The sequence below is a fragment of the Ostrinia nubilalis genome, chromosome 30, assembly GCF_963855985.1.
Source record: "Ostrinia nubilalis chromosome 30, ilOstNubi1.1, whole genome shotgun sequence".
Classification (NCBI taxonomy): Eukaryota; Metazoa; Arthropoda; class Insecta; order Lepidoptera; family Crambidae; genus Ostrinia; species Ostrinia nubilalis.
This window is the reverse complement of record NC_087117.1, coordinates 1,095,362-1,107,404: the sequence shown is the minus strand read 5'-3', so window position 1 is coordinate 1,107,404 and position 12,043 is coordinate 1,095,362. Positions and strand designations below refer to the sequence as shown.

Here is a 12,043-nt window from a genome sequence, read left to right as displayed (position 1 = left end):
CCATAGGACGTCTAGTTGAACATAGGCCTCCCCCAATGATTTCCACAATGGCCGGTTGGTGGCGGCCTGCATCCAGCGCCTTCCCGCTACCTTTATGAGGTCGTCGGTCAATCTTGTGGATGGACTTATTGGGTCTTGTGGGTTTATTCGCTTTAGCAACCCATAATAAAACCCATAAGAAGTAATAAAACTCCAACCCCTTTATTAATAAAAGTTACACCCTAGTTGAACTCTGGCTTAAATTGTCATTTGGTATGGAAATGTCATTTTAATCCAAGGTTCATCCTAGGTATAACTTTTTATTAATAAGGGGGTAGTAGTTCTTCAAATAAAAACATTTACTTCACAATTATCCCTCTCAATAATTATAGAGTTAAGGAAGGATGCTGCAGCAGTAAACCCTTCATGACTCGCATAACCTAAGTACCATACGATGGACACGTATGATACTTCGGTTACACAAAAAGTATGTTTATCTTCGAAAGCAACCAGATCTGAGGCTGGTGGCCATAGTAAATGTTGTTCGTTGGTAAGACCTTGCAAATGACACTACAAACATAACCATTGGAGCCGGGTACCATTTTGCAAAAAAGTATGTTTATCTTCGAACACAACCAGATCTGAGGCTAGTGGCCATAGTAAAAGTTGTTCGTCTTGATAAGACCTTTCAAACGACACTAGAAGCATGTCTATTGGAGCCGGGTACCATTTTGCCCATTGTCCTTTACCTAGTATAACCCATCTCTAAGAGCTACCTCCCCTATCAGTTTGATTCGCCAATTCTGGGACACCCTGTATGCTTTGACACGTCATAATTTGTCAATGTCACTCCTCCCGTACCGCTCACATACCCCAGGCACTGACTGAGTTATGCGCTAGAACTATATGTAGATTTAATATAATAGGGATGTTTCCTGGGTCAAAAAGCAAGAGTTTTAATTAGTCCGTCAGTTAACTTATCAAAAAATACTCTACAGTTCTACACGTATTTTTCACTTTTTCAAACTAATGAAAATTTAAAGAGATAAAGCGCGCCAAAGTTCATAATAAGAGGCCCGTGACGTCAATGCGTGCATAAAAGTGCCGCACGTTGTGACGTCGTGCGGAACTTCAACGCACCATAACTATGTAATTATTTGTTAGATTGACAAATAAAAATAAATATATGTCTCCAATATTTTTTGATATTAAACATTACGGACTAAAAAAATTTTTTTAGGAAACTAGCCTATTGTTAAGCTATAAATACCTTGCAGGTGACCCCACTCGGAGAGGACAGTGGGCTGATAGAGTTCGTCGAAGACTCCACCAGACTCCGCGATATGATCAACAGCGTGTATGATCTAGGTATGATTCATATCGTTCGTTCGTTTCAGCCAAATGACGTCCACTGCTGGACAAAGGCCTCCCCAAGGCTTTCCAACAACCGGTCCTACGCTGCCCGCATCCAGGTTCTTCCCGCGACCTTCACCAGATCGTCGGTCCACCTAGTAGGAGGCCTGCCCACGCACGCTACGTCTCCCGGCCCGTGGTCGCCACTCGAGAACTTTTCTGTCGTCGACGAAAAACCATACAAAAAGAGTCGAACTCAGGGAGTCATTCGAAATGGAGCCATTTCCAATTAAATTTCTCATATTTCCCACTTTAAGTAAGTAAGTAAGTAAGCATTTATTTGCTGCACACAAAGTCACATACATAGTTCGACAAAATAACATAATACAATATTTAACATTATTAAAACTTATAATCAATTATCTTTCCGCCCGCGGCTTCGCCCGCGTGGAATTTTGTCTGTCACAGAAAAATCTTATCGCGCTCATCCCTGTTTACAAAACCGGGATAAAAACTATCCTATGTCCTTTCCCGGGACTCAAATTATCTCTATGCCTTTCATCAAAATCGCTTCAGTGGTTTAGGCGTGAAACCGTAACAAACAGACAGACGGACAGACAGACAGTTATACTTTCGCATTTATAATATTAGTATACATTTTTACACCACGAAAGGGACCTTATTTTATAGTCGATAAAATGTGCGTGCATTTAAAAGCAAAGTTAATTACATAAAAATATAAACAAAAACTGATGTAGAAGTAAAAGTTGGTAAAATTGTGTGCCTTTTCTACCAGATCAAGTGGACATCGGCGCGAGAGCTGAAGATGAAGAGCTGATCCTGTCCTCAGCATCCTTGGAGCACTACCGCAACTTTTGCAGTCAAGTACCGGCCCACGCTCTGAGGTAAGAACACAGGCTTGAAAGAAAGAAAGAAAAGTCATTTATTTGGCACACATTAACCCCCTTACTAATAAAAAGTTACACAGTTGTTGAACACTGTTTTAAAATGACATTTTCATACTAAAACGTCACTGTTCAACGAGCGTGTAAGTTTTATTAGTAAGAGGGTAAGAATTCTCGGTGTTTCTTTACGAGATTGAATCAGAAATGATGATATCCGTAAACGAACTAAAGTCGCTGACATAGCCCGACGGATTAGCAAGCTGAAGTGGCAATGGGCAGGGCACATAGTACGCAGTGGAGGCCGCGTACCGGAAAACGCAGCGTGGGACGTCCACCCACAAGGTGGACCGACGACATCATTAAGGTAGCAGGAAAGCGCTGGACGCAGGCCGCTACCAACCGTGCAACATGGAAAGCATTGGGGGAGGCCTATGTTCAGCAGTGGATGTCATGTGGTTGAAATGATGATGATTTAAGAATTACATCTTGATCTTCATCTTGGAGCACCATCAATGCTCTGAGGTAGGAACACAGGCTTGATAGAAAGAAAGAAAGAAGAAATTTATTTGGCACACATCGGGTGCGTTTGGCGGATGGCAATCGCTAAGCAGTTAAGCACAAGATGTAAGTGATAAAGATGTAAAAACAGGCCAAGAGCTTCCTCGTTGGGGATAAAAAAAAAAAAAAAAAAAAAAAATTCTTAATGAGTAAGAATTACATCTTGAGCTTGATCATAATGATCATCGTCAGGTCATTTAGTCTCTAGTCTTACTGCAGGAGCGCGACCATCCTCATTTCATCATCATCATCATCATCATTTCAGCCACAGGACGTCCACTGCTGAACATAGGCCTCCCCCAATGATTTCCACATCGCCCGGCCGGTTGGTAGCGGCCTGCATCCAGCGCCTTCCTGCTACCTGCTACCTGCTACCTGCTGCTTTGTTTTTCTGTCGTCGTATATGTAACACAATGTTTCACGTATTTTTAAACTTGATTTTTGCCTCACAGGTCAGCCATCGAAGCGAACTGCTCGTCGACAGAAGATTTTATAAAGAAGAAGCACAAGTTCGTCGAAACGCTGAGCTTGCTTACTCTGCTGTGCTGGATATTCGGTAAGAAGTAGATCTTTTAAAACTGTGCCATTTAAAAAATACTATAGATCTAGCATTTAACTCTGTCAGTGCCTGAGGTATGTGAGCAGCACGGGGGGTGTTTTTGTTACGTCAGTGAGACTTTACATTTGTATGCTCTGTCGTACGTCATAATATGTCAATGTCACCCCTCTTGTTCTGCTCCCATACCTCAAGCACCGAGTCAGCTAAACGCTAAACCTATATCAAATCAAATCAAATATAATTTATTTGCATTAAATAGCGTTTCACAAAGTGGGTGTTATTACATTTTTAAGTTATTATACTTATGCCTATTTAGCCATACTTAATTTATTAGTCTAAACAAGTTAAGATACTTTTCAACCGACTTCAAAAAAAAGGAGGAGGTTCTCAATTCGACCCGTATGTTTTTTTTTTTTTTTTTTTTCTATGTTTGTTACGCGATAACTCCGCCAATTATGAACCGATTTGAACAAATCTTTTTTCGGCGTATAGGTAATACCTCAAGGGTGGTCCCATTTAAATTTAATAATAGAAAAAACAACCCCCAAGGGTGGAAAATTGGGGATGAACTTTTTTATACGCAATATCTCCGCCGATTATAAATCAATTTGAACGATTATTTTTTTGTTGAATAGGTATTATCAAAAGGGTGGTTTCATGCGAATTTGAAGAAAATATTTCACCCCCAAGGGTGGAAAATTGGGGATGAACTTTTTTATACGCAATTTTTAGTTTTTTTTGTGTTCACGCATTTGAAGTCGGTTTTATTTTTTTTAAAAGTTAATTATGATTGATGCTGATTAACTTAATGCAGTACTGAATGCGTGGCCTTTTTAGTAACTTTTTCTTTTGTTTATTAATTTGAGTATGAAAATCAATCAAAAATCAAAATCAAAAATATTTATTCAGTTTAGACCACAAGTGGCACTTATGAACGTCAAATATATTTAAAAAAAAAAGGTAGCCCTTATTGGGCACTTTACATGTCTCCTTATCTTTTGGGCCCTACCAGCGCTTCGAGACAAACATATGGCAAGTGCTGAGAAGAAACGCCGGAACAAACTCAGTCACCACTTATTGCCAGGAATTATCTAACGGTAAGAATAGCCAAATTTAAGTACATCAAATATGTGCAGACTGAACTGACCACGCATTCTTGTCATAATAATATGTGTCTCTTTTGAGCACTGGCCCATTTATTGTCCCGAAGCAGTGGTAGGGTTAATACTGGGACGTGTAAAAGTGATTTTAAAACTCCTACTTACAGAAATTTATGAGTTTTTATTCCAATATGTTGTATAAACCCCTAGGGCTAGGCGACCGTCATCTAGAGAATATGATGTATTCGCTCCGTTGCGGCGCGTTGTGGTGCGTCGATTGGGCGCCGTTGCTGCAGTGCGGCGCGCGAGAGCTGCCGCCTGCCAGGCTGACGAGGAGCCTGCGAGCCGTGGCCGACACTAGAGGTAGCTCCGACACTACAACACTAGTCCAATACTACAACACTAGGCCAAAACTACCTCAACACTAGTCCAACACTACACCCGGCGGGGCTGACGTGCTGACATGGGCTGACTGCCGTGGCCGACACTAAAGGTAGCTCCGACACTACAACACTAGCACAACACTACCTCAACACTAGTCCAACACAACAACACTAACTCAACACTAGTCTAACACTACCTCAACACTATTCCAACACTACAACACTAGTCCAACACTAATCCAGCACTACTGGCTCCAACACTACTATCTTCAGCACTATTAGCGCTAACGATACTATCTACAACACTACTTGCTCCAACATTATTCAAACACTATTGGCTCCAAGAATTTGAATGCTGCTGATAACGCCACTCTTGTGGTGAAGTTTTGGGCTGACACTGTGTAGGTTTTTTGTTGACACGAATTGAAGAAGAAGACTGGCTCCAACACTACTTCAACACTACTGGCTCCGTTGTTACTAGCTCCAACACTTACCTTCAACACTTTTAGCTTTAATAGTACTAGCTCCAACACTACTAGCTTCAATACTACTAATTCCAACACTACTTTCTGATATACTAGCACCTAGCACCAATGCGACTATGGTCAACACTACTAAGCTACTTGTTCTATAACATTACTAGCTGTATAAAAACAAGAGAAATTAAAAATTATTATAATGACAAAAAAAATTCAACAAATTGTATTCCATTCTAGTTTTAGAAGCGCGCCTGCAAAGTCTGCTGCAAGCGCTGCGAGACTCCAGCAAGCTGTTTCTACACGCTGTGAAGGGTTCCTTCAAGTGGATGGGACAGGAGTTTGACAGCAAGGTACGTTTATCATCATCATCATCATCATCATCATTTCAGCCATAGGACGTCTACTCCTGAACATAGCACCCTCCCAATGATTTCGTTTGACAGGAAGGCAGGTACGTTGACTATGCTTCATTCATCATCATCATTTCAGCCACAGGACGTCCACTGCTGAACATATACCTCCCTCAATGATTTCCACATCGCCCGGTTGGTAGCGGCCTGCATCCAGCGCTTTCCTGCTACCTTTATGAGGTCGTCGGTCCACCTTGTGGGTGGACGTCTTACACGCGGCCTCCACTCCAGAACCTTGCTGCCCCATCGGCCGTCAGTTCTGCGTACTATGTGCCCTGCCCATTGCCACTTCAGCTTGCTAATCCGTCGGGCTATGTCAGCGACTTTAGTTTATTTACGCCTACATAACTTACTACAGGTCTTATAAATAAGCTCAAAGTTGCACAGCGTGCTATGGAGAGGGCTATGCTCGGTGTTTCTTTAGGTAATCGAATCAGAAATGAGGAGATCCGTAAACGAACTACAGTTTCTAGTCTTGAATAGTTCGTTTTATATACTCGGCCGCGCCCCACCAATGTTTGGTCCCGGTCGCGTGGGGTGCGGGGAGTGTGGTCCGAGCAATCCGTAAGGCATTACTGTAGTGTGCGTGTGCACTCATGGAGCATTAGCGTGTACCGATAACACTCGAACATTAGCGGAAGAATGGTGGGGCGCGTCCGAGTGGATGAAACGATCTACACTGGTCATCACAAAAATCGACCCTCCCGCGACAAGCACTTTCAAACGTATGCATCCCCACTTCCCACCAATATTGGCACCATTTAAAAGCCTAGTTCTAAACTTCATTTCATTAAAGGAAAGGTTTTTACCCCAAAAATGTGTCTGTAGAAGAATCCAGAGTCACTTCTTCAAAAAATAGGTAGTTACGCTTGAGGCAACTTTTATGGCTATAGAACTGTTAAGTTGGGATTAATCGCTATCCATCTGTTAAAGAGGACACGAGAGAAGAGAAGATTATTTGGTTTTATAACCATAAAAATTGGTCTAATTGATCCCATAGGTGAGCCCAAAGTGAGGTCTTTTTTCAAGTCACATTTATTGTATACGAGTATAATGTTAATCATTTATTAAGAAATTAAATGTGTTTTTCTTTAAGGATATTTGCCGGGCTTTTAAATAACACCAATATAAATAAATAAATAAATAAATCTTTGGACAATTTCACACAGCGCCAGCTAGCCCCAAAGTAAGCAACTTAAGAGCCATTTTACATTTTCGTGCGAATTTCCAAGATTTTGGAAGCATGAATTACTATCTTAAGCAACACCCAGAGATTATTTAATAACTGCGAAAGATAGGTCAATCCTTGGTGTTGACCATTAATGAAACGGATTTACTAAAACTCTTTTGCTTAATTCACAGTGCCCCATCTCCCACAACCATTTTACGGAAAAATTGCCGCAGACTCATTTTCAAAGTCCTGTATCTATTATTTATGCTCATATAATAAGCTTGAAAATATATAGTAATCATCTGACATATATTCTTGTAGTCCATTAATGAAATAGATTCTTGAATTTCATTACCATTATTGAGTAAAATCTAAAAATAATTTGGCAAATTTGAAGATTAACGTCACATTTTGATCGTGGTTTTTGGTTTAAAAACACAGCAATAACTGCAATAAAAGTATCCCAAAATAAAGAATATTCATTGTAGAATTGATTTCTACAGTTATTGTTTAAATATTAGTAACCACTTTGTCAAAATATTGATGTGAATATCAGTATAAATTACAATACGCAAGCCGACATCGATTAGTATGGCGCGAGCGCCCGTCAAGGCAGGACCTGTGTCATTTTTCCCGCCGTGACGTTTACGTGCGTTCGTGTCGTGAAGCGGTGATTTGTACGGCGACCAAATGCATTTGATACTATGCCGAGAGGCTGTTTCGAGTCGGCCGGCCGAGCAGAAATTGAAATGATGAATTTTAATTTCTTTGACGGATCTGGGTGTAACTATGTATAATATGTAGGTACCATGTATTTAATTTAATAAATAAATTATAAAAAGTATATCCATTATGCTAACACCCTTAACACAAGCATATTGGTTGCCTACTTTTGGACTAGATGGCGCTGTGAAATTGTCCAAAGATTTGTTTATTTATTTATCCGCTTTGAGTTTTGTTTCGTGAAGAAGAAAAAGAAGCGTTTTGTTTCGAGAGGGAAGCTTTGTTGTTATATCTATACTAATAAAAGAGGAAAGATTTAATTGTTTGTTTGTTTGTTTGGAGGCAATAGGCTCCGAAAAAAAATTCTTTCACGATTTAGAATCCTAATTTTTTTCTATGTAGGCTATAAAATATTTTCAAAAACTTTAGTCCAAAATCTTTGATAAAATTCGACGTTTAATAAATAAATTAGATAACATATTTATTATTGATACTTTTTTTTCAGTACGATTTTAGTACTTGTTTTTCAGAAATTCTACGATTTAACTAAACTTCTTAAGTGTTTATATTTTATGCATAATTTATTAACTTCTAAAATATACATATATCCTATTGATAGATGACGTGCTTCGTATTTTATTAAAATTATTACCTGACTAGGTTAAAAAGGTGTGGAATGTTATTTTGGAGATAACTTGGTTCCATAGAAATATAGAGAGATGTAAGTAATGCGCTGAGTTCGAAACTCAGTGTCGTATTAGAAATTCACACACACAAAGAAATCAAATTATGTGCTCATTATCCACTGCGGTATCAGTATTCAACGTTCGAATAATCTTTAGTACTATGCAAGCAATATAAACTGTTTACATAATGACTTCGCTACTGTCATCATTGCTTTCACAAGCAATATGTTCCAATTTGTCCCTTGTCACATTTCCCTTTAGTTTCTGTGATCTGTGCTTGTTTCTAAGTTGATATCAATGAAATATTCCTTAGTACTTTTGATTTAAATTATTTTTTTTATTTTGACACGTGTTTGAAAAATCAAGGTCAGATAACAATAAAATAACAAGTGAAAACGTAACATTGCATTGCAACTCGCAATTTCGCAATATTGATGAGGAGATTCCATTGGAAAGTCTGTATTCATTCCTAGGATTCCCCTAACACCATCAAATTCAAGAGAATTCAAGAGAGTGCAGTTTCCCATCTCATGCTTATGGACCACGGTTTAAAATAGTGTGGTTGCATAGAGCCTGCAACGGGCAACCGCGTGCGCAGCTGCTCATACTAATTTTCGATACAAAAGTAAGTGTTGGCGCCCTCACGAGTTTTAGCGGAGTTCTATATGGTAGCGGGAGTAGACTTAATGGAAATCTATGCTTCTCCGACGACCAGTTGTATGTGGAATACTCCAGAGTATGCGCACACAATAGCCTGGTGATTTTAGCACCTGAAGGAAAAACAAAAAAACATTGTTTACAAAGAAATCTGCGGCAGGTGTAGTGTTTTAATTTTGTTTTAGAAAGATCTCATAATTTTGTAAGTATTCAAATATTTAAACATAATAATTTGTAGATTTTATATCAAAAAATATAATCATTTAACAAAATTAATTTTCTTAGAATATTTTTATTCTATTAGAACCATTTTCCACTTCATCGCAGAAGAAGTCGCGGGCAAAAAGCTAGTATGAAATATGTAGTATTGCCCGCGGCTTCACCCGCTTGAAATTTAGTTTGTCACAGATCGTCATAAATTATAGCCTATACATTGTTATTCTGGTCGACGCCAGGGATGGATGAGCGTCGCTGTCGCTGGCGACAGGGTCTTCTGGTTCAGGGTTCATGGCGTAGGTCTCAGTCAAAATGAAATCCACTCGTAGAAATTAATAAACTCAGTGTATTCACGAAAATGATTACACACAGCACTAGAGTCGTATCGGAACTGAGTGAACCAAAGGTCTTGCGATAGGAACGTCCGATCCGAGTAGGGATTGCAATCCGGTCCGGCGGATCCGGTAATCCGGCGGATCCGGTGTGTTTTTGGACCTACCGGATCCGGTGAGTCGGCGCCGGATCCGGTGGCGGATCCGGTAAAGCAAAAAATACGCGAACGTGAACTGGGAAAGTCAAGCGCGCTCGCATTTGCCAGATCGCTAGACGTGCCGCGACACTACACTGCATTTTCCTTTGCAAAAAATAAATGCTTCTTGTTTTATTGTTTCTTAGGAGTCAGATTATTTCTTAAAAAGAACTGAAGTTGAATTTATAAGTACAAATTTAAAAGACTGTTTTGTTGATTTAAGTCTGTCAGGTGTAAATTATTAATAAGAGTTTAATAGTATTATTACTTAAGTACTTTCAGATACATACAGCAATAAGTGAGAGTCAGACTGATTACTAACTTTATTTAGAATTTTCATAATTTTATTAGTACAAATAGTACGTACTTACCAAAAATTACAATTAATACCGAAAAATATAAATAAAAGTGACTTTATTTTCAATAAATACGTATTTTATTTTTCTTTTTATGTACTATTATCAAAACTAAAAATCACTAAATACTAGAACAAGTAACTTTGCAATCCCGGATTAGCGTCAATCCGGTGAAATCCGGCCGGATTGAAAATGATACCAGATTGCAATCCCTAGACCCGAGTGATAGTTGAACACAGACTGCCTAGTACTGCTGTACTGTACTGTAAAGTTTCATCAAAATCTGTTCAGTAGTTTTTGCGTGAAAGTGTAACAAACACCCAGACATCCACACAAACTTTCGTATTTATAATATTAGTAAGACTAGTAAGAAGTAAGATAGTAAGATGAATTATTTTAGTTATTTGTTTACTTATAATAATATTTATTTATTTATTTCTTAGCTCTGTCTGATAATGGATCTGGAGGAGATGCAATGGCCACCTCCTTAACAAAACAATAGAACCCTATGGAGTTTGGGCTTGTGTGATTCGCCTTGACGTATAGTTCGTATCCAGGGTCCGATGATGGAGCTGTAAGGGGGCAGATTTTTTTTTCACTATGTGACTGTCTTTATTTAGTACTTAATATATATTTTACATATTATACCTATTCGTGTTTCATTATTCGTATCCAGGGTCCGATGATGGAGCTGTAAGGGGGCAGATTTTTTTTTCACTATGTGACTGTCTTTATTTTGTACTTAATATATATTTTACATATTATACCTATTCGTGTTTCATTATGAATCGAAATATAAAAGACTTAATAAACTCTATTAAAAATTTAAATTAATTTATCAAGTTTGAATACCTCATTCTACCTTAAAATTAATAACTTAAATCAAGTCTTAATACGGTCACGGCTCAAGATTTTTTTGTCCATTTCAGCGTTCTTTTTACTCTTTTGACGTTGCGTTGACAGCTTTTACCTAAATTCGCGCGGAATATTTTTGTGAAATGGCTCTTAATGCTTGTGTTATGGGTGCTAGCTTAACGGATATACTACTTATATACTTTTTTTTTTTTAAATACATAAATATTATACATAGTCACACCCAGACCCGTCACAGAAATTAAAATTCATCATTTCAATTTCTGCCCGGCCGGGAATCGAACCCGGGACCTCTCGGCATAGTAGTCCGCTCTGAACCACTACACCAAACGGCCGACTATATACCGAATAAATATTGTTGGGGCACCATGATTGTGTCAGTAGAAACGAGTTTTCCTGTAAAACGTAGGTGGGCCGATTTTTGTGATGACCAGTATATAATAATGTATTTTGTTTCCAGTACCCCATAATAGAAAACTACGCGACCGGCCGTGCGACGTCACGCGAAGTGACCAAGCAAGCCGTGATGGCGTCCGACAGAGCCTACAAAGAAAGAATCGTCAGGCTACTTGATGATACCTTCAGCGATCTGGAGCAAAAGGAGGAGTACAGCGTGGTGGAACAGGTCAGTGGCATAATCATCATTAAGTCAACACTAGGTCATTTAGGCAGTGTCGTCAGTTCATCATCAGCATCAGTGATCTTTAGGATGATTCATCGTCATCATCATAGCGAACTACGTAACCGGTCGCTGCCTTAAAGTTAATACTATTCCTTCGGAATAAAGCAACAACCACGAGCTGTCAAACGAAACCGATTTTATGATGTCACAGGAATCCGAATGTCATTAGTGTGTCAGTTTTCAGGATTATTTCACTGATTTGTACATTAATCAATCACTGAACCAGTTAACACGTTTCTGACGCACACCTAAATATGTATAACTCAAAGGTGAGTGACTGACTGACATAGTGATCTATCAACGCACAGCCCAAACCACTGGACGGATCGGGCTGAAATTTGGCTTGCAGGTAGATGTTATGACGTAGGCATCCATAGACATAGGATTTTACGAAACTCCACCCCTAAGGGGGTAAAAAGTACGA

At 39.1% G+C, this 12,043-nt stretch overlaps 1 protein-coding gene across 1 annotated transcript in view; it reads left to right on the top strand.

Moving 5' to 3' along the window:
- LOC135085888 (uncharacterized) overlaps positions 1-12,043 on the top strand; it is a 50,295-nt gene that overhangs the window by 34,724 nt on the left and 3,528 nt on the right. Inside the window, exons 32-37 of the mRNA XM_063980673.1 lie at positions 1,257-1,347; positions 2,129-2,237; positions 3,248-3,351; positions 4,665-4,817; positions 5,554-5,666; positions 11,398-11,562. Of these exons, the coding sequence (XP_063836743.1) occupies positions 1,257-1,347; positions 2,129-2,237; positions 3,248-3,351; positions 4,665-4,817; positions 5,554-5,666; positions 11,398-11,562 (735 nt within the window). The remainder of the gene's footprint in view (positions 1-1,256; positions 1,348-2,128; positions 2,238-3,247; positions 3,352-4,664; positions 4,818-5,553; positions 5,667-11,397; positions 11,563-12,043) is intronic.